Source organism: Nyctereutes procyonoides, unplaced genomic scaffold (assembly GCF_905146905.1).
Source record: "Nyctereutes procyonoides isolate TBG_1078 unplaced genomic scaffold, NYPRO_anot_genome, whole genome shotgun sequence".
Taxonomy (NCBI): domain Eukaryota; kingdom Metazoa; phylum Chordata; class Mammalia; order Carnivora; family Canidae; genus Nyctereutes; species Nyctereutes procyonoides.
This window is the reverse complement of record NW_026575020.1, coordinates 45,767,981-45,791,096: the sequence shown is the minus strand read 5'-3', so window position 1 is coordinate 45,791,096 and position 23,116 is coordinate 45,767,981. Positions and strand designations below refer to the sequence as shown.

At 36.3% G+C, this 23,116-nt stretch overlaps 1 protein-coding gene across 5 annotated transcripts in view; it reads right to left on the bottom strand.

Moving 5' to 3' along the window:
• TANC2 (tetratricopeptide repeat, ankyrin repeat and coiled-coil containing 2) overlaps nt 1–23,116 on the bottom strand; it is a 366,267-nt gene that overhangs the window by 93,295 nt on the left and 249,856 nt on the right. For all 5 annotated transcript variants that reach the window (XM_055321616.1, XM_055321584.1, XM_055321595.1 and 2 more), the window contains one exon: nt 21,437–21,562. In XM_055321616.1, coding sequence (XP_055177591.1) covers nt 21,437–21,562 — 126 coding nt within the window. The remainder of the gene's footprint in view (nt 1–21,436; nt 21,563–23,116) is intronic.

The following is a 23,116-nucleotide window of genomic DNA, read 5'->3' as shown; positions in this document are numbered from 1 at the left end:
CAGTCTTGCAAAAGACAATGCAAAGAGGACATGTCTGTTTCTTTAAAAATATCAGTGAATAGTAATTCCTTTTAAGTTGGTATTTTTCTTTTTAATTTAGTAGGTATATTAAGATAAGCAAAGCCTTTCAAAGCTCTGATAGTTTAAAAAGTCTTCAACATGTTAAGCAGTCAAGGAAGCAGAAACCAAACTTTGACCTCAGGTCTTGCTTCTCTACTGTTTGTATTCATGCCAATTAAAAAAGAAAAAAAAAAAACCAACAAGGATTTTTGGCTTATATACACATGTCTTGGAGACAGATCCTACTGCTTTTCTCAAGATTTTTTCCTGTGCTTCTGTAGTTGTGGGATGTGCTAAGAGCCAAGTATGAGCTCTACTTTCAATAGTTTTCTAAAAATGTATAATAGATGTAACTTAGTTTCAAAGATCAGCCTTCTAATTTTATTGATGGTAAAAAGAAGTCCTGTCTATGACCTCCCTTATATGGGTTAATGTCTTTCTAACTGTTCAGAGAGTAGCTCTAAGATGTGTCACTTCATCTGTCTGGAACCAGGTATCTTTTTTTTTTTTTTTTTTTTTTTAAGTAAGCTCTATGCCCAATTGGGGACTTGAACTCATGACCCTGAGGTTAAGAGTCACATGCTCTGACTGACTGAGCCAGCCAGGTGCCCCAGGAACCAGGTATCTTATTTTTGTTATCTTTAACCTTAGACAGTGCTTTGACATATAGCAGGTACTCAATAAATGCTTACTGAAAGAATTAATTAAAAATAAGGTATTCCACTAACCACATTTTATATTCTGAAGAATAAAGCCCAGGGGAAGGGAACAAAGATAGGAGAAAGGGAAATTATAAAAGGGGGAGATGAGATCTATTTATGCTGCTCATATTATTCTAGAACATACTTTAAAAAACCACTTATACATCATTAAACGGGATCTAGAGATGGCAGCTTACTTGAGAAAATCTACTCACAAAAAGCATACATGTACACGCTCTCATTAAAAAAAGGATAACAATTCTAAAAAATAGTGCAAATAATTAAAAATATAAAGCCAAACTCTAAAAAGAGGAGAAAATAGTTTCCTCTATTAGTTTTAAAATGTCCCAAATTTTCACTAAAAAAACAAAACAAAACAAAACAACCTAAAAAATCCTGGAGATTTAGCTACATAATCCCTTATAATTTCCTGATTCTCATCTCTTTAGCAAAACTTATGTTTAAAATCCATAACTAAAAAAATAAATAAATCCATGAATATAAGCTAATGTAATACTATATGTTAACAACTGGACTTAAGATAAAGTTTTTAAAAATTCATAACTATAATTACATAATTCAGTGAAAAATTTGATTTAACTTGCTAAGTATATTTTTTATAATTCTAATGTCTTATAACTAGCTCATAGTCTATTTTAACTTTCTTAATAATTACTTTATTGGCCTATACTTTACAGATCATAAAATTCACACTTTTAAAGTATATGGTTCAGTGGTTTTTAGTACAGTTGACCCTTGAACAACCTGGGGGTTATGGGACATGATGCCCCTGGAGCTAAAGATCCATGTGTAACTTTTGACTCCCCCAAAACTTTACTAATAGCCTATCTGACTGAAAGCCTTACTGGTAGCATAAACAGTCAACTAACACATATTTTGTATATTTTACACACTATGCCCTATATTCTTACAATAAAGGAAGCTAGAGAAAAGAAAATGTTAGTAAGAAAAATATAATAAAGAGAAAATGCATGTATAGTACTGTCTGTAAAAAATCCACATATAAGTCAACCAGCACAGTTCAAATCTGGTGTTCAAGTGTCAACTATATACTCACAAAGTTGTGCAACCATCACTATCTAATTCCTGAAATGTTATCATCCTCCAGAGAAAACTGTATACCCATTAGCTGTTATTCCTTAGACCTACTTCCTCCCAGACCCTGGCAACCAGAGGCGTCCTGTCCTTACAGATTTGCCTATTCTGGACATACACAGGAAATGTTATTTTGTTATATGTGCTCTTTTGTGTCTGGTTCATTCAGCATAATGTTTTTGAGGTTCATTCATATCAAAACATGTATCAGTATTTCATTCTTTTTATTGTTGAGTAATATTCCATTATATGGATATATCACATTTTGTTAATCAATTTATCGGACATCTAATTTATTTGCACTTTTTGACTATTATGCTTATGCTGGTATAAACATTCATGTACAAGTTTTTGTGTACATATGTTTTCAGTTATCTTGGGTATATATCTAGGAGTGGTATTGCTGAGTCATATGGAAACTCTATGTTTAACTTTTTGAGAAAGTGCTAAACTGTCCTATTTTGCTTTTTGCTATTTTTTTTTTTTACAGAAGTAATACATATCCACTATAGAAAATTTAGGAATAGCAGACAAACAAGATAATAATTGTATTTCCAGTACCCAAAGAGAAACACTATTCACATATATTCTGAATTTTTTTCTGTACCATAAATACTTATTTTAAAAACTCCAAATAGGATCATACTGTAGATCCTGTTTTTTTTAATATATATATTTTTTGTATATTTTTTATTGGAGTTTGATTTGCCAACATATAGTATAACACTCAGTATTCATCCCGTCAAGTGCCCCCCTCAGTGCCCATCACTCAGTCACCTCATCTTCCCGCCAACCTCCCCTTTCCACTACCCCTTGTTCGTTTCCCAGAGTTAGGAGTCTCTCATGTTCTGTCACCCTCTCTGATATTTCCCACTCATTTTCTCTCCTTTCCCCTTTAATCCCTCTTACTATTTTTTATATTCCCCAAATGAATGAAACCATAGGACTATTTGTCCTTCTCCGGTTGACTAGAAGTATCACTCACCATAATACCCTCCAGTTCTATCTATGTTGAAGCAAATGGTGGGTATTCGTCATTTCTATAATTTTTTTTAAAGATTTTATTCATTTATTCATGAGAGACACAGAAAGAGAGAGAGGCAGAGACACAGGTAGAGGGAGAAGCAGGCTCCATGCAGGGAGCCTGACGCAGGACTCGATCCTGGGTATCCAGGATTAGGCCCTGGGCTGAAGGTGGCGCTAAATCGCCGAGCCACCCAGGCTGCCCTTTCTAATGGCTGAGTAATATTCCATTGTATATATAGATCACATCTTCTTTATCCATTCATTTTTCGATGGACACCGAGGCTCCTTCCACAGTTTGGCTATTGTGGACATTGCTGCTATAAACATTGGGGTGGAGGTGTCTCGGTTTTTCACTGCATCTGTATCTTTGGGGTAAATCCCCAGTAGTGCAGTTGCTGGGTCGTAGGGTAGCTCTATTTTTAACTCTAGATCCTGTTCTCCTTTTTTCATTTTTCACTTAGCAATTCCAGAATTCTGATAAAGTTAATTCTGGGAGACTTGCCAGCTTAATGGCTGTGTCAGTGGTGGGATTGACTCTTGGAGCTCCTTACTCCACCATTTTTTCTTGTCACTTGATGGGAGGTGGCTGCTACCCACTTAGTGCTTCCTGGGTACCTGAGTGCACTCGGTAGGCACCCAGAAACACCCTATGAGATCAGGATGAGCAGTGATAGGACTCCCCGGGAAGAAGGAGAAAATGGATCAGTTGGCTTAAGATGAGTCTAATTAGGCCTAGCAAGACCTGAAGTCATACAGTTGGTGTCAGAAATAGAAACAAAACCTAATTCTGATGAAAAAAAAAATCCAGGTTTTTTTCTTTATATTATGTTGCAGCTGCTCTAAAGGATGTCACTTTCAAATCTGAATGTGACATGAATGATCCTACTGATGACCAGGACTGATTAGGCTTTAGCTGACAGGCTAAGCTGTCTTCTTTCTCCTTCACTTCTCCTGTGCTTCCCTTTAGGAACCGTGTGCTTGGCCAGAAATAACCTTTCCAGAGAGAGAAGAGCTATAAAAACTCTTATTTGATTTCTAAACTAACAGACTTATCTCTTCAGGTCCAAGAGTACTTTATATTTTCTATCAAAGAGGCTTTTAGGAATATGACCGATGCTAATTTGTAATATGGAATTAAGTATAGACTCCATTTAAATGCTTAAGTTTTTGAGAAAAATTCTCTTAAGATAACTTGTTCTCATGTTGACGTCATCTCCCATCATGTTTTATTCTACTGAGAAAGCTTTGACATTTTAAAAAGTTATTTAAAAAATTTTCTAAAAATGTAATCAATTCACAAAAGCCTCAAGGGAAGAACAGACAAAATTAGCCCAGTACCATATGGTAAAACAACTGTAGACGCCAAGAACAGCTAGAAACAATTTCTGTACCTCAGAACCTAAGGCTTTTGTCAGCTCAATATGATGAAAGAGAGCCCTACTTCCTATGTACCAATAATAAATTTAGGACATACGAACAAGAAAGCATTTTGGCCTGCATTGTGGGACATGGAGGTAATGGATGTTCTCTGTGGGGCTCATATTCCTAAGTAAAATGTTTGTTGGGGATATCAGCTGGCTTCCAAGAGATTTTCTAAGGCAGAAACACCGAAATAATCCATGAGAAATTACCACTGCAACTACTGCTGAGCTAAGGAAAAAAAGATGAGCTAATCCATACCATTTAGTAACAGATGTAGCTTTCTTACCTCTGGCACTCAAGAGTTGGTAATCCCAGTAAAGCAAGACCATCCCACTCCTTTCAAAGCATTCTAACAAAGTATCCTGGGGCACCTGGGTGGCTCAGTCAGTTGAGCATCTGACTCTTTGGTTTTAGCTCAGGTCATAATCTCACGGGTTGTAAGACTGAGCCTTGAGTCAGGCTCTGCACTCAGCATGGAGTCTGCTTGAAGATTCTCTCCCTTTGCCCCACCCCAACTCATGGGCATGCCCTCACTCTTTAAAATAATAAATCTTATTTTTTTAAAAAAAAATACTGATATCTGTAATTTACTTAAAAATTCATAAAAAATGATGGGTGGGTAAAGAGATGGGCAGGTGGATAGAAGGGTGATAAAATAAGATAGCAAATGTTGATATAATCAAGGTGGTGGGTATATAAGTATTAATTGTAATATTCTTTCCTTTCTGATATATCTGAAAATTTTCCTAATAAAATGTTAAAAGGGAGAAAAAACCATAGAAAGGAAACACATTTCAATAGGGTACACAAATAAGACAAGCTTTGGAAAGTAATTTAAAAAAGGATTTAATAACCACTTCAGACTCAGATCAGTGTGGGCATTTCTTCAGTGTGTGCATCTCTTCAATGCAAATTAGACTTGTGGCAGATGAATGAGTTCTCTCTAGGAAACAGTCTCTGTGAGACCATCAATAAGTGTAATTATATACCTAGGCTTATGGAGAAAATAGACCTTTCTTTAACCAAGGCAAAGTGTAAACATTAAAAAACAACAACACAAAAGTCCATTAAGGGTAAGAGATCAGCTTGCCCAAATACAAATATAAACAGCTGCAGTAAGGGGGGAAAGGGAAGTGGAGGCAAAGGAGCTCTAACTGGATTTAGACTAAAGCATATTTACTCATGGAAAACAATCATGAATCATCTTAAAAGAAGTCAGTCACAGGACTGGCAGAAGAAAGGCTGTGTGTAATACAGCCAAGGTCTGGTGCAAACTGGAGCAGAGATGTGTTTCCTCACATTCTTCTACAATGACTGTAAAGTCTAGCCTGGAAGCACCTCTGTTCCTCAGAACAAAAGATAATTTCAGGCTCTTTGAGGCTCATTCTTAGGGTTCACGACATGAATGCCATTCTCAACACAAAGCAGAGAAGAAAACCACATGTGCTTCAGACAAAACGTGATGTCACATCCACACCAAATTTAAGTAAAAAAAAAACACCCTTATTTTTTCCTTAAGAAATGTTTGAGCCAGGGCAGGGGGGGATTTGTCTACTGAGTTTCTAGAAGGTTCACTCTCCCATTTACAAGAGTCAAATCTCTTTAGGGTCTGTTGTTTATTCTTACTGCTCTGGATAGGACTAGAGTAGGCAGCTATTTCTACACCAGGAAATGAGTTTCTAAAGAATGTAAAGCAATTTGAAGCAGGTCTTAAAGACAATCTAAAGATAACAGTCTGAGAAATGTTCATGCCAGATAACTTCTGTTTAAAAAAAAAAAAGGTTAAATAAAGCAGAATCACTTTTGGAGTCAATAAGGAAAAATAGAGTAGGAAAAACTGTGGACTCAGAGCCAGGATCCCTTAGCTGGTATCCTGTTACTTACTGGTTGTGTGACCTTAAGATAATTACTTGGCTCTGGATATCTCAGTCTCCCTCATTTTAAAAATAGGGATAACAATGGCACTATGAGGATTAAATGAGTTAATAGATGTGATATGCCTAGGATAGTGTCTGCTGGTTAACTGTGTTAGCTGCTAGCACTTCCAACATCATTAAGCCAAAAAGACATCCAGAATAACCAAAATCACCCATCTCCCATACATACTTCTTTAAAACAAAACTTAGCAAAAAAGGACATTGAGAACATACTAAAACTTTCTTGAAGCCCTCTTCCCTTTAAGGCTTCTGACTTATCTCCCTTTTTCCTTTCACTACCCAACATTTGAAAGAACCCTGCTTCTTCTCTTCACTTCCACAGCAATCAAGCATTCTACCCTGGCCTCTTCCTGTATTATTCAGCCACATATCTGCTGAAATTGTTTTGGTTAAAGTCACTAAACACTTTCTAATTGTTAATTATGATGATTTCTTTTTCTGGTCTTTATGCTTCAGTATTTAACACTTTTAACTAACATCCACTTTTTGAAATACATTCTTTTCTTGGGCTTCACATGGCAGCATTTCCTTCTAGTTCCTTTTTTTTTTAAAATTAGAATGTGTGTTTATTTTTTTTAGTTTAAATTCAATTAACTAGCATATATGATTAGTTTCAGAGGTAGAGGTCAGTGATTCATCAGTCTTATATAATACCCAGTGCTCATTACATCATGTACCCTCCTTAATGTCCATCACCTAGTCACCCCATCCCCTCTAGCAATCCTGTTTCCTATGATTAAGAGTTTCTTATGGTTTGTCTCCCTCTCTGATTTCATCTTGCTTTATTTTTTCCCTCTCTTCCCCTATGATCCTGTTTTGTTTCTTAAATTCCACAAGTGAGATCATATAATTGTCTCTCTGATTGACTTCTACCACTTAGCATAACACCTTCTAGTTCCATCCACATCGTTGCAAATGGCAAAATTTCCCTTTTTTGATGACTGAGTAGTATTCCATTGTGTATACACACCACATCTTCTTTATCCATTCATCTATCGATAGACATCTGGGCTCTTTCCATAGTTTGGCTATTGTGGACATCGCTATCAACAATTTTTATCTTTGGGGTAAATACCCAGTAATGCAATTGCCAGGTTATAGGGTAGCTCTATTTTCAACTTTTTGAGGAACCTCCATACTGTTTTCCGGAGTGGCTGCATTAGCTTGCATTCCCACCAACCATATAAGAGGGCTCCCCTTTCTTCACATCCTTGCCAACATCTGTCATTTCCTGATTTGTTAACCTTCTAGTTTTCTTTTTGTCTTCTCCTCCTGATGTGTCTTTAATGATTTTTTCTCTTCTGTCCATCCCTAAGATACTGCCAATTCTAGGTTCAATTGTTTATTTTTTTCTTCTTCATGATCTCCCTGCATAATTTCAAAGAAATACACTAATAGCTTTCACAACTATCTAAGTGGTGATGGTTTGTACTTCTGTTCCTCATTACCTCATTACCAAATTCCTATACAGTATCTCCAACAACTTACAAGAGTTATATATTTGGATTTCCAATAGAAACCTCAAACGTCAAATGTTTCCTTTCTCACTCACCTTAATCTATTCTTTCTCTTCCATTTACTATCTCAGTTAATGAAATATCACCAATCTGCCTGGTCTTTCCAGATAGAAACTTGACACTCATCAAGATTTCTTCTTCCTTAATCTTTATATCTACTTTGTCACAAATCTTATTAATAATTTTTGAGGAATGGGGTGCCTGAGTGCCTTAGTCAGCTGAGTGTCTGACTCTTGGTTTCAGCTCAGGTCATGATCTTAGGGTCTTGAGATCTAGTCCCATGTTGGGCTCCATATTCAGCAGGCAATCTGCTTGAGATTATCTTCCTCTCCATCTGTCCCTCTCCCTGCTCATGCTCTCTCTCTCTAATAAATTAGTAAATCTTTAAAAAAATAATTATTGAGGAAGATCTCTCAGATATAATTCCCTTTTTCTTTCCTATTCTACTGCTATTAGAGAGGTATAACCTTGGGGGAGGTGCTGATCATTCTAAGTCTCAATATTATCATGTGTAAATGAGGATAGTAAGAGTATCCTGTTAGGCTAAATGAGAACATATATGTTAAGTTCTTAGCTCAGAACCTTAATCCTCAGTGAATGGCAGCGATGTAGTTTAGGTTCTCAACATCTCTTGCTTTTACTATGTACTTAAATAGCCTATTATTCCTTCTGTATACAGCTACCAAATCAATCAATCTATCTATCATGATCATGTCAACCTCTACACTCTACCCTCACGTTATCAACTTGCCCTACCATAGTCACCTAACTCATTAAGTTATTAACTTATTGACTAGTATAGTTTTTGTCATAGGGTAGGTATATTCAATAACAATAAATGAATTCATAAATGAAAATAGTCAATATGGATTTTTCCTCTCCAACTACATGGAGATATAGTATATATACTTCACTTTGATAGAGCAGGAGGGCTCAAGGAAGACAGTTATAAGATGCAAATTCAGGTCTTTGAAAATCACTGCTCTGTATGATAATAGTAAAAAGAAATGAGTCATTTGTTTGGCACCTTTCAGGGATACCTTCCTGTTAAAAGGCAAATGTCACAAACAAGTGGGCCATTAAATAACAAGATAGAGAAGAAAAATGTTATTTTCCAAGCTCTGCACATATCACAGGCAAGGCTTGGGTGTTGACCAACAATCAAAGAATATTCTTCCTACAGGAAGCTGGGGGAAGGGAGAAAATTGTGTAGAGCTAGTGTCCAGAGAGGACAGGACAGATATTTCTAAAGACAATTCTTGTTTTCTTTTATAAAAGTTACTGAAAAGGCTGGATCTACACAAATCCATTTAGTGACTGAGGTCTTGCTAACACTACGTGTAGTAAGATTTATTCTTGTACAACAAATGACCATATTTAATTTTTCATCATTATAGGTACAATACGTAGTTTAGTTCACAGAGGACCCAATTATAACCACCAAGCCATCTTTAAAATTTTATTTATTTATTTATTTATTTATTTATTTATTTATTTATTTGAGAGAGAGCGAGAGAGAGAATAGGAAGGGAAGGGCAGAGGGAGAGGGAGAATCTTTTTTCTTTTAAAGACTTTTTTTTATTCATTCATTTGAGGGAGAGAGAGAGAAAGAAAGAAAGAGAGAAACACACAAGGAAGGGGAGCAGCTGGCAGGCCCCCCACAGAGCAGGGAGTCCGATGTGGGGCTTGATTCCAAGACCCAAGATCATGACATGAGCCAAAGGTATATACTTAACTGACTGAGCTACTAGACGCCTCTAAACCAGTCATTTTCTGAGATGGGTTTATGCTCAGGCCCACTTCATTTATAATTTTTTAAAAATACATGACGTGAATTTCTACTTCTGTCCAAGATGGGAGTAAAAAGGACTATATTTATCCTCCTACCTAAAATAATTCCCAAACAAACTTCTAGATAAAGTATTTACAATGATTTTCAAGACATTAGACATAAGCAATGAAAAATAATGATCCCTGAGAGATGGAAGACAAATAAGCATATCCCATGCCCACTTACTGCCTTAAGAGAATTTCCAGGTCATTAATATAGGGTGGGGAAAACCCAGTCAGATTCTGGTAGATTCCCTGAGTTGAGGAGATGAAACCAAGAATCCAGGTAGACTAACACAGCAACTCTCAAAGGACAGAGTTCTAAGAAGGTGAGTACTGAACAGAGATAATTCTGAAGATCTGTGGAAAGGAGAGTACTGACTGGCACATGTATGTGAGAAAACTGTCAAGGCCAGGAGATGATCTATCCAAGAGGATTAGAGGGAAGAGGGCCTGAATAGTGCCTATTACTAGCATCCAGAATAGAAAACCTCACAATTTCCCGGACATTGGGTAGGATATTCAGAAAGGTCTTTTCTCAGTAGTATAGAATAGAAAGACCTATAATAAATATTGTTCTGTTCCTACTCAACAAATCTTAAAGGCAACACCCAAAATTATACTGTTTCCAAATAACTTCAATATTCTTGAAAAAAGTTGAAAAATATTTGTAAGAATACAAAAATATCCAACATCCAGTGAGGTAAAATCCACTATGTCTGGCATCCAAACACAGATTATTAGGCATGCAAAGAAGCATGAAAAAATGAACCATAATTAGGAGAAAAATCAACTAATTGAAATTGACCCAGAACTGACACATATGTTAGAATTATCAGAGAGAGAGATATTAAAACAGTAATTATAACAATATTCTATGTGTTCGAAAGGTAGGGAAATGGAAGATATAAAAGATCCAACTGAACTATTAGGAAAAAAAAAACTACAACAACAAAAATGAAAGGATGAGTGCCCTTGAAGACACAGGAATAAGAACTATTCAAAATTAAACATACAGAGAAAAAAAAGAATCCTCTAAAATAAGAAAAGCATCAGTGAATTGTGATACATTCCAAGTGGCCAAATATAGGTATGTAGAGTTCTTGAAGGTGGGTGACAGAAAGCATATTTAAAGAAATAGCTGTAAAATTTCTAAATTTCATGAAAACTATAAACTCACAGATCTAAGACCTCAATGAGCCCCAAGTACAAAAAATATAAAGAAAATGATGCCAAAGTACATCACAATCAAATTGCTCAAAACCAGAGATAAACAGAAAATCTTAAAAGCAGCCACAGAATAAAAAGACTTTACAAAGTACAGAAGAACAAAGATAAAGACAACAGATTTTTTGTCAGAAACGATGCAAATGAGAAGACAGTGGACCTACAGCTCTAAATTATGTAAAGAATAAAACCTGTGAATCTAAAATTATAAACCCAGTGAAAATTTATCTTTCGAAAGTAATGTTGAAATGCTTTTTCAGACATATAAAAATTGAAAAAATTAATCACCAGCAGATCCACAATACAAGGAATGTTAAAAACAAGACAAAACACCAATGTGGGGCTTGAATTCATGATCCTGAGATCAAGACGTGAGCTGAGATTTTATACTTTGTTTTTGAATGAATGAATAAAATTCATTAAGCATTGTCTAGGCAACTTCTCATACATTATCTAGTATATTTGCTCCTTTAGTTCTTGTCTACCACATGTTCTGTTTCATGGTCCATCTGGCAGTGTCCATTTTAAAGAATATCATTTAGCTTTTCATAAGCAAAAACAAAGTTAATTTTTATTTATTTACTTTTTTTAAAAGATTTTATTTATTTATTTATTCATGAGAATACACAGAGAGGAGAGAGAGAGAGAGAGAGAGAGAGAGAGAGAGGCAGAGACACAGGCAGAGGGAGAAGCAAGCAGGCTCCACGCAGGGAGCCCGATGTGGGACTTGATCTCGGGACTCCAGGATCACGCCCCGGGCTGTAGGCGGCGCTAAACTGCTGAGCCACCCAGGCTACCCTATTTATTTACTTTTTAAGATTTTATTTATTTATTTGACAGAGAGAGAGAGAGAGAGAGAGAGAGAGAGACCGTGCACACAAGTAGAGGGAGCAGCAGAGGAAGAGGAAGAAGCAGGCTTTCCACTGAGCAGGGAGCCTGATGCTCAAGCAGGGACCCTGAGATCATGACCTGAGCCAAAGGCAGATGTTTAACTGACCAAGCCACCCAGGCACCTCAACAAAGCTAATTTTTAAAGGTACTAACAAAGCATAACCTGTCTTCTCCAGAGTTATTTTTTTATTTTTCTAATATCTGTACTAGAGAAGGATGATAGCAATGGTAACTATAAGGCAGAGAAATGACATTATGTGAGCTGCATTTTATAAGGACTAATCAGGCAAGCCAGGGGTTAGCTTGATTTGAACTTGGAAAGGGCAGAGGAGGGAGACAAGTTAATTAGCTGTACGGAGAATGGAGAACATGGGAAGAATGTGAGAAACTGGGAGAGCAGAATCCTCAGGGCTTCCTAAGTTGACTGGGTGTAGGAAATAATGAAGACAGTGATTCAAAGCTGACTTCAAGAGTTAAATAAAGCCTAGGTGAGAGCAAAATTGGGGCACTATTAATAGAAAAAGGGAAATAAGAGCTAGTTTGGGCTAATGAATCACAGTGGTGCCTTAGCTGATTGGAGCCACCGCCAAAAGGACAGTCACTGGCAGTTAGTGTTGATATGCATGCAGCTCTCTTTACCATACCTAACACCCCAGAGCCTGGAGTATCTACAATTAACCATTGTATTGGTACATAATTACATTACTTACTGCTTTTTATATTATACTGTCTATGACATTGTATATTATGGTGGTTAAGAGCACAGGCTCTGGAGTCGGCCAGGTATGAAATGAATCCTGGCACTGCCAATGACTAGACATGTAACCTTAAGCAAGTTTTTAACCTCTCTAAATCCCAGTTTCCTTATTACCACTACTTAGATCAAAGGGTTGTGAGGATTAAATAAGAACATGTTTATAGCTCTTAGCACTGTGTCTACAAAGAATAAGAACTCCAATAAATGCATGCTATCACTTTTTATAAGTCTAAAAGTGTAGCACTCTCAACATCTGTCTTAGTGTTTTCCATTTTATTCTATTAATATGGGGGTAAAAAAGGGAACACACTTATTTTACTCTGGAAAATTATACTTTGAGTCTTTGAATAACTGTATATTAAATTTCAGCTTTCTGACATTGGTCTTATAGGAAAACACTTGTTGAGAAAAACCTGGAGTCGCTGCTGAGTGGAATTTTCAGGAAGGGATTTTCCCCTTGGAAAACAGTAAAAGAAACAGGGAAAGCGGGATCCCTGGGTGGCGCAGCGGTTTGGCGCCTGTCTTTGGCCCGGGGCGCGATCCTGGAGACCCGGGATCAAATCCCACATCGGGCTCCCGGTGTATGGAGCCTGCTTCTCCCTCTGCCTGTGTCTCTGCCTCTCTCTCTCTCTCTCTGTGACTATCATAAGTAAATAATAATAATAAAGAAACAGGGAAAGCATAACTCAAATGTCTGTTTTTACATTTCCTCATGTTGAATACTCCAAAATTTAGGGAAAATATAAAAACAGCAAAGTTTCTAAAATGTGAAACATTTGGTAAAATAATTATATAACTATGCCAACACATTTTTACACTATTAAATTGTTGGCCTTGAATGTGAGATATGAGATCTATTTTGATTGGAGCATCAAAACTGGTTAATGACTTGAAATTTAAGATTAAACTTTTTTTTTTTTTAAAGTAAGCTCCATGAGCCCCAACTTTGGGCTTGAACTCATGACCCTGAGATCAAGACCTGAGGCAAGATGAAGAGTTAGACACTCCACCAACTCAGCCCCTAAGATTAGACGCTCAATCCAGATGCCCCTAAAAGTAAACATTTTTAAGTAAACTCTCAGTGATGAAATAGCTATGGTCCTACAAAGGAAATTCTCTAGTTCTCTATTTTATTATATCTTGGGAGGTTATTTCATTAAAAAAACTTTCATATACAAGATTGGAAAGTTTAAGTCATTTTACATAGTCAGAAATGTTTTGCAAAGGGTTACCTAAGTAAATTTATTTGGAATATGGTTACTTAATAATATTTAGTTACTTTTGGAGAAAATAATGACAGGTTAACTGGGAAACTGATTCTTTAAATCTCATTTAGATCAAAACATCAAAATGTCATAATGTTACTTATTTTTCCTTTATTGTACCTAAGGCACTTAAAAATATTTTCAGTGATTTGTTCCTGCAGAATTAGAAATCGTATTTAGAATCTCTTTCATGTTACTCCACAGACTTTAGTAGTTGTGTTATTTAATGCAAAGGAGTCAATATGTGCCTGTTAGAAGACCATATGTTTTATATAGTCTTTTCTCTTTCTCAAAGGTTATTTCTCCTTTGTGGGTTGTGCAGGAGAACTTTGTTGTATACTAGCTACTGTTTGGATTCCCAAACTTTAAGGTGAAATTTACTAAATAAGGCTGGCTTAAATGAAAACCAGGTCTGTGCAGCTATCTGAAGCTACTTTAACAAGTAGTGATCTGCTTAAAAAAAAAAAAAAATCACAGCCAGACTACTACAAAAAGCATAAACTAGTTTCTAGCAGACATTCAAAGACATACAGCTTGAATACCACATTTTCAAATTTTAAAGTACTTTCCAAAACAGTGGCTGGGGTTTTGAGGGTCAATTTCATACAATTAAAGATTGCTATCTACCCATCTAATATTTATCTATAGGCAGAATGTGCATGTAACCTTACTTCAAGATTTTAAAAGAAATCTAATTTTGTAAAAATAAAACAGTGATCAGTGAGACAGAAGACAATAATGGAAATATTCTCTTGTAAATGTAAGAGCCAGCCAGGTCATGATCAAGATGACTAAGAACCTCGGGGGTGTGTGACTCAGTGGGCTAATGTAAGAGTATTAAGCTTCATGACACGCATCTTAGTCATCTTCATAAAGGATTCATTGTTTTAGAAAAGTTAAGGGACTCACAAATATTGTGATGCACTGATTTTTTTTTTTTGAAAACTCAGTATTTTGCTTTGATGAAGCCACGTGGCAGGGTCAATTTCATATAAATTCTGCCAATGAGTCAGATTATCATTTGCACATATGCCCTCCTACCTACTATCTACTAAAGGAGCTATTAACTAAAGCCAATGCCTGTGAATGGCCATTTAGTATTGGGATTTAGTATAAAAATCCTAGGGAAACTAACGTGTATCGGGAAATAAGTTTTAATTGGGAATGTGTAATCTCTTCAGGCAGAACAATGTTAGAATATTATCATTAATAATTCATAGTTAATTTGCCCCGGTAGCTACTATTAGAAGTCAGATTTGTTTTGTGTATTCTAATTCCCCCTTGTTCCCTTTACATATTCCATCATAAGATTTATTACATTTATCCATAAAAATCACAACCTCTTCTTTCCTTTCACTAGGCAGCAAAGTTAGTTTCTTTCTCTGTGGAAGAAGAGAGTCCATTAAGATGATCAGAAAGAGACCATCCATTAAGATGGTCAGAAAGAGAGTTTTCAGGTTGGTTATTTCTAGTATAACTCTACATTAACACAATGTTGATTAAACTTTTAAAAATGGACCCTGAGGGACACCTGGGTGGCTCAGTGGTTGAGCGTCTGCCTTCAGCTCAGGGAGTGATCCTGGGATCTGGGGACTGAGTCCTGCATCAGGCTCCCTGCCAGGAGTCTGCTTCTCCCCTGCCTGTGTCTCTGCCTCTCTGTGTATTTCATGAATAAATAAATAAAAATCTTTTTTTTTTTAAAAAAAAAGGACCTCAAAATAGTTTTTAAACCTTGACTTAACTTTAATAAGGTTTCAAATTAATATCTATCAAGGACATTAGGCTTTGAGACTAGAAAAGGCACTTCTGGTTGGTTATCAGCTATATACTCTGCACTACTGGTACACAATCTTCTTTAACTGTTTTACCATTAGAGCTCAGGCTCTTGGATGGTTGACAGCTAGGAATCTACCAACTTGCTGCAATGAGATCCTGGACAGTGCACTTATGTGACCTTCTCCCCATTGTTGGGCTAGGTCTCTGGAAACATCAATTTTGGTAGAACAGTTGTTCAAAACAGCTGCCTTGAGAAGTAAAAAAACAAAAACAAAAACAAAACCAAAAAACTACTAATGAAGCAAATGTGAATGTTTTTTACAAAATTCTTTCTATTGCTTTTTCATTCTGTATTTTATCTTTGCTCTAGTCTATTTGGTCTGTTTTTTTGTTTTTCTCCTCCAAATATTAGAGTTAATGCCCCACTTAAGATCCAAATTCTAGCTCAGATGTTATCTGGTAACTTCTGCTTCAGTAGTCAAAACACTACCATTATGATCAAACAACCGTAGTTATTACTGAGGTAACTATTAAATGAACTATGCCTGTAGTCTTTTTTTTTAAAAATTCAAATAAACATTTATTACACAGGTAACTCTGTTTGACATTTGTTTTAAGTGTCGGATTTCATGCAGAATGGTCATTACTCAATGACAGAGCTGTTCTGCATCAACTATGGGAATAACCTCTAAGGTTTTAGTCATTGCATTTACGTAACACAACTAAAGAATATCAGTGAAAACTGGCTGGCCCTTCTAACACAAAGTTAGCATAATTAAATGCTAGTGATAAGATGATGAAAGAATTATACATGGATAGCTTAGAATTCCAGAATGAAGGTATCTCTTGAAACTTAAGTGAATTCCGGACAAATATTCAAAAACTGCTTCCATGCAAAGTTGAAAGAATAGAGCCTGTCAGCTACAAGAGCTCCTGCCGGCTTGGAAATATAAAAAGATGTGAAAAGTTTAGGTAGACAGAGAAAGACAAATATATGATTTCACTTATATATAGAATCAAAAAACAATGAATATACTCTTAAATACAGAAAACAAAACAAAAAACAAAACAAAAATAAATACAGAAAACAAATTACTGGCTTCCAGAGGGGAGTGGGTAGGGAGAAGAGAGAAATAGAGGGGATTTAAGAGGTATAAACTTCCAGTCATAAAATAAATAAATCAGAGATGAAAAGTACAGCTCTATGCCTATACTCTTAAACAATGTTTGTAGATGATTTTTAATCAATTCTAAAACTAAACTTTTTTTGCATTTCTCTAAATAGACTGTATGGTCCTTAAAGGTGTAAAAGCACTTATCTTCAATTGCAATGGAAACCAGTGGTTCTTAAAGTGTGATCTGGGGACTCATGGGGGCTACTTTCAGGGAATCCAAAAAATCAACATTGTTTAATACAAAGAGGTTACTTGTCTTTTTCCATGCTCATTCTCTCACAAATATACAACAGAATTTTCAAGAGCTTATATGATGTTAATAAATAATGGGTCTATTGTTGTTTTTGAAAATGAACAGATATTTTAATACTTTCTCAGCTTTAACTACTAATATAAATATCAATAAGTATAACTCAAACACAAGCTTCTAAGGTTCTCAGTATTTTTTTTTTTTTTAAGTATAAAAGGGTGCTGAGGGATGCCTGGGTGGCTCAGCGGCTTAGTGCCTGCCTTCGGCCCAGGGCGTGATCCTGGAGTCCCAGGATCGAGTCCCACATTGGGCTTCCTGCATGGAGCCTGCTTCTCCCTCTGCTTGTGTCTCTCCCCTTCTCTGTCTCTCATGAATAAATAAATAAATTAAAAAGTAAAAATAAAAAAATTAAAAAGATTTATCTTTAAAAAAAAATAAAAGTGTGCTGATACCAAAAAGTTTCAGAGCTACTACTCTAAATAGAATAATGCAAGAATGCCTATATGAAGTGCCCAATAAATGCTTGCTACCTCTTTAGACATATCCTCAAAAGACAACATTTCAGATAATCTCTAATTTGGAAAAAGTCAGTATATTTAGTAGCTAGAGGACACATTACAGTGTACATGACCATTAACTACCTTCTCTGAAGATTCAGGGTCATTTAAAACCCATCACTTGTGATTTAAAACCCATTTATTTGTGATTGAAAAACTATTTCATAGGACTTGTTTGGTATTTTATTTTATTTTTTTTTTATTTTTTTAATTTATTTATTTATGATAGAGAGAGAGAGAGAGAGAGAGGCAGAGACACAGGCAGAGGGAGAAGCAGGCTCCATGCACCGGGAGCCCGATATGGGATTCGATCCCGGGTCTCTAGGATCGCGCCCTGGGCCAAAGGCAGGCGCCAAACCGCTGCGCCACCCAGGGATCCCTTGTTTGGTATTTTAAAATGTAAAAAGATCTCTCTCTCATGTAGAAAGATTTGTCTTAATGTATACTACAAAAGGTTTCAATCATTTTATTACTTTTTAGGGTAAGTCTTACTTCAACCACAGCCAGAAGAAAAATATATAAAATCCAAATATGATTAAAATTTGTAAGTTTCTTTAAATTAAATAGAAAGCACAATGTGACATGTTTTCTAAAATTATGCCAGGAAAAAAAATTATGCCAGGAAAACAATATGATTGTTTCCACAATAAAGTGCAATGTTTTGGATATAACAAGCACAAATGATAGAGGCTTGCCAAGCAGGTCTATAGAAATACAAGGAAAGCCAATCCAAGTTTGCGTTCCTTTCTTATTAACATGTTTTAAGTCATATCAGAAGACACAGAGTTCATTTATAAAGAGTAATTAAAGTAACATGTTATTTTTTGAGGGAAGATTAGTATGCTAATTTTAGAAGGTAAAATACTGCTTAGTAAACACCCAGTCCCTTATGGATTAAAGTACTCAAATGAATGGCATGTTCTAACCATTTAGACTACTACAAGAAAAGCTCTTGAAAGAAAAGACAACTTTAAGAAACTAAAACATTCATATCATAGCACCTTTATCAATGGAAAAACTGCATCTTAAGTAGTAGTGTAGACAGTAAGTTGAGACATTATCTGCAAGAGCTATAAAATTAGTTTTGTTAGGAATCCATTATTCAGGCAAAGAGTTCTCTAAAGATTTAGGCATGCTATGAAAAATGTTAGGATGTACTTTGGTTTCACTGAATGTTTAGGTTGAAAGCTCAATTCAATAGAAAAGTATTTGCTGTTTTCTAGATACAAGTGATATCTGTATCTAAATATCAAGCCCATTAGAATGCATCTGTCAAAGATCTTACTAATAAATCTTTAGATACCAGGGCAGAGAGAGGTACACCATCAAGTGTCAATAGAACCCAACACACAAAGAGTTCTCAAAAAGATATAGCTGCAATTTGTCAATGGATTTTGTTTTCTACTTTCAGGCATACCTTGTTTTGTTTCGCTTTACATGCAGATAATTGCTTTTTTTTAAAATTTTTTTTAATTTAATTTTTATTTATTTTTGATAGTCATACAGAGGGAGAGAGAGAGAGAGGTAGAGACACAGGCAGAGGGAGAAGCAGGCTCCATGCACTGGGAGCCCGATGTGGGATTCGATCCCGGGTCTCCAGGATCGCGCCCTGGGCCAAAGGCAGGTGCTAAACCGCTGCGCCACCCAGGGATCCCCTCTTTTTTTTTTTTTTTTAACAAATAAGGTCTTTCGCAACCCTGGATTAAGCAAGTCTATTGATGCCATTTTCCAACAGCATTTCCTCACTTTGTGTCTGTCACATTTTGCAAATCTGTGCAATATTTCAAACTTTTCATTATTATATTTGTTATGCTGATCTGTGATCAGTGATTATGACTCACTGAGAGCTCAGATGATGGTTACCATTTTTTAACCAATAGGGTATTTAAAGATTTTTATTTATTTATTATTTGAGAAGGAGAGAGGGAGAGAGAGAGAATATGATCAGTAGGAGGGGCAGAGGGAGAGGGAGAAGGAGACTCCCTGTTGAACATGGAGTCCGACATGGGGTTTGATCCCAGGACTTTGGGATCATGACCTAAGCTGAAGGCATATGCTTAACCAACCGAGCCATCCAGGCACCCCTAAGCAATAAAGTATTTTAAAATTAAGGTATATACATTTTTTTTTAGATAACTGTTAGACACTCACTAAATTACAGTAGAGTGTAAACATAACTTTTATAGGTGCTGGGAAACCAAAAAATCCATTTGACTTGCTTTATTGTGGTACTTGCTTTATTACAGTGGTCTGAAACTGAACCCACAAGATCTCTAAAGTATGCCAGTACTATAAAATCCATTATTCAATGGCGAGCAAATCAGAAAATAAAATAAATTGTGTCAGTATGTTTTCCAGAAATGAAATGCAAGGTGATGTCAATGCAGATTTTCAGCCAAATCTGAAGGTCTATATAGATCAATAGCTGTATCCAATCTTTTTTTAAAATTTAAATTCCAGCTAGTTAAGGTACAGTGTAATATTAGTTTCAGGTGTACAATTTAGTGATTCAACACTTCTACATAACACCCAGTGCTCATCAAGGCAAGTGCACTCCTTAATCCCCATCACCTATTTAACCCATCTCCCCTACCACCCTTCTGGTAACCATCAGTTTGTTCTCTATAGCTAAGAGTCTGTTTCTTGGTTTGCCTCTCTCTTTTTTCCCCCATGATCATTTGTTTAGTTTCTTAAATTCCACATATGAGTGAGTCATGTGTTCAATCTTCTTTACTATGGCTATGCATTTTGGTTTTGGCACAAATCATTTATTTAGTCTTTTGACTAGATTTTTCAGACTTTGGATATAATCAATCTATCAGCACTCAGTAGTGCTAAATATACTAAAGTATATATACTAAAGTACTGCTATACTAAAGTAATGCTTAATATAATTCTACTTCCTAAGCTGGAAATACACACCTGTATATACTAAGCAACTAGCAGGTGGCTTACCTAAAGAAATGGTGAACAGGATGAATAGGACTGGGAACTAAAACTATGATTGCGGTGGTCAACTCACTATAGTCCATGGGAGGTATGGTAACTGTAGCAATACAATCAATTATTTTATGCTCCTCATTGCCTAGTCATCATTGAAAATAGCCCTTCCTGTGTGAATCATGCATGTGATATAACACAGATTAGCACTGGGCAAGGGTGAGGAGGAGAGCAAAGGGAAGATGAATAAAATTTAGGAGACAAAATTTAAAAATGCACTTGGGATAGCAGAGTTATGGATTACAAGATACTAGAGAAAGTAGACCACTTAGCTGTTAAGGTTATCAGAGATAGTTTGGTTCATTCTGAACAAACCAGAAGCACAAGCAGTGATACCACTAACAGGTCCTCAACTAGACTGCCTTTGAAATGATCAACAAAATGAAAAGTCTTTGAAAAAGATTAGGTTCCTGATTGTAGAAATAAGTAGTATGCATAAAAAGTATAAAGAAACTGGTGCCTGAGTGGGAAAAGGATAAGTTGTTTAGATGTTGTCAGAGAGGAGTAGAAGCACTGTCTCAAACTCCAAGTAAATAAAAGTGTATGTCTCCAGAAATGGCAACTAAGATGAAGATGAAATAAATTCTCTATGAAACATGTGACTACTAGCACCAAGCTCACCTGGAGGACTAGGGCTGAAGTGAATCAACACTTCTGAAATCCAGGACCTTAAAACGGTTGTTTCCTCCATCACCAACTTTACCCTATGTCTTTGAGAATTTCATGGAATCAATGCTTTCAACTGTTCAAAATTACAAAGTCTATGATGAGTATAATGTATTTGTGTTTATCTTTCTCTTCTATGGTGACACGTTCATTTCTTAAGGGACGCTTCAATAAGAGTGGAAACAGAAAACAAACTTTTTGCCTACTGCCCATTTCCACTTGTGCCTGGGCATCACTAGGCAAAGCCCCTCTAGGGTTCTAACCTCTTAAATCCTGTTGCGTGCGAGCACCACCCATGCTCTGTCTCGGCATTCGAAGAGAAGTTCTCAAAGGTGTGTGTCTCTGCTCATCCAGGTAAGCAAGGTCTTCCAAGTGGGCAGAGCTTGTGGCTGACAAGACAGAAAAGGTTAGTCAGAATATGTAAGTTTAGAAACCTATCATTAGTCTATATCTCCCAAACTTGGGAATCGGAGCTTACTCTGACATATACATTTACTAAGAGTTTGCTGAACTCACAGTCCTCAATCAGCATCCAGAACATGTGCTGGGGGAAAGTGTTAAGAGTTGTCTTCAGCTCCTTCATCACTATCAACTGCCTGAACTTATGAAGAGTATAACAACAAGTTGGCAAACACATTAGTACCTGACAGCAACAATTATTAGTTTTACCTTCTTTGGGGTCACAAATACCTTTACACGACAAGGCATAAACATCATCAGTGGAGAAACATGTTCCAAATTATATTTAGCTATAAGAAAAACAGGAGGCTCTGTCTTCAACATCTTCCCTTCATGCTAAAGAATGAAATATGAAAACATTCTAATTTTTTTTAATTAATTAATTAATTAATTTATTTATTTATTTATTTATGATAGTCACACACACAGAGAGAGAGAGAGAGAGGCAGAGACACAGGCAGAGGGAGAAGCAGGCTCCATGCACCGGGAGCCTGATGTGGGATTCGATCCCGGGTCTCCAGGATCGGGCCCTGGGCCAAAGGCAGGCGCCAAACCGCTGCGCCACCCAGGGATCCCTGAAAACATTCTAAAAACAAGTTTCACATGTGTATGTATATCTGTTGGAGAGACGGGCACCAGGACAACAGATAGAGAATTGCTAAAGAGTGTTTAGGGAACTGCCAATGTCCACGAATTTCAAAAAACATTTAGTTGCCCTCTGAACATAGGTAATAATGGCCCCCGTTACATGTATAAACCCTTCAATCTTGTGACAACAGAAAGAGGAAAAATGGCATGGGTATTTGCACTGCTATATATCGAGAGCTGTTAGGTCTATTCACAATGAACCAAAAAGTGAAGAAATTAAGAAGGAAGCGTTGAAGACAAAACAGTTTTTAATAACAAGAACTATAACAACAACAACAAAACCCTCAAACTTCTGTCAGAATATAATAATTTAGAGCTTATAAATTATTAATTAAATGGTTCAATTTGTTGCCAGTTATGTACAATATCATGCCAGGCGTTATTCAGTTCTTCAATGGCAATTATTTACCAAGAGCTTACAGTGTGCCAGTCCCTGTTCCTGATGCCCTTCTTGGCTTAGCTGCCAGTTTACCTTTGGTGACTGTTTTGAGTGGGTGAGAGGAAGCAAAATGAGATCACTCTTGGCCACAGAGCTCTAATGAAGTACTTACTGTCCATATCCCCAGTTGAGACAAGACACAAACAACAATCTAAGGTGGAGTATGACTAAGTGGCACAAAGAAAGTCACAAAGTGCTCTCTGAGCTGAAAAAGGAGGAGAAAAAACAGAAAAAACAGAACAGAGGTAGAGAAAGAAAGGAATAAGAGAATATGTGCAAGAGATGTATTCTCTTCATTCTTTACTGCAATTACTTCAGTTACTTGGGTCTACTAGAAATCTAGACAAAAGGAATTTATCCAAATTTATAGATATAGATATAGTTTCTATTAGGAAAT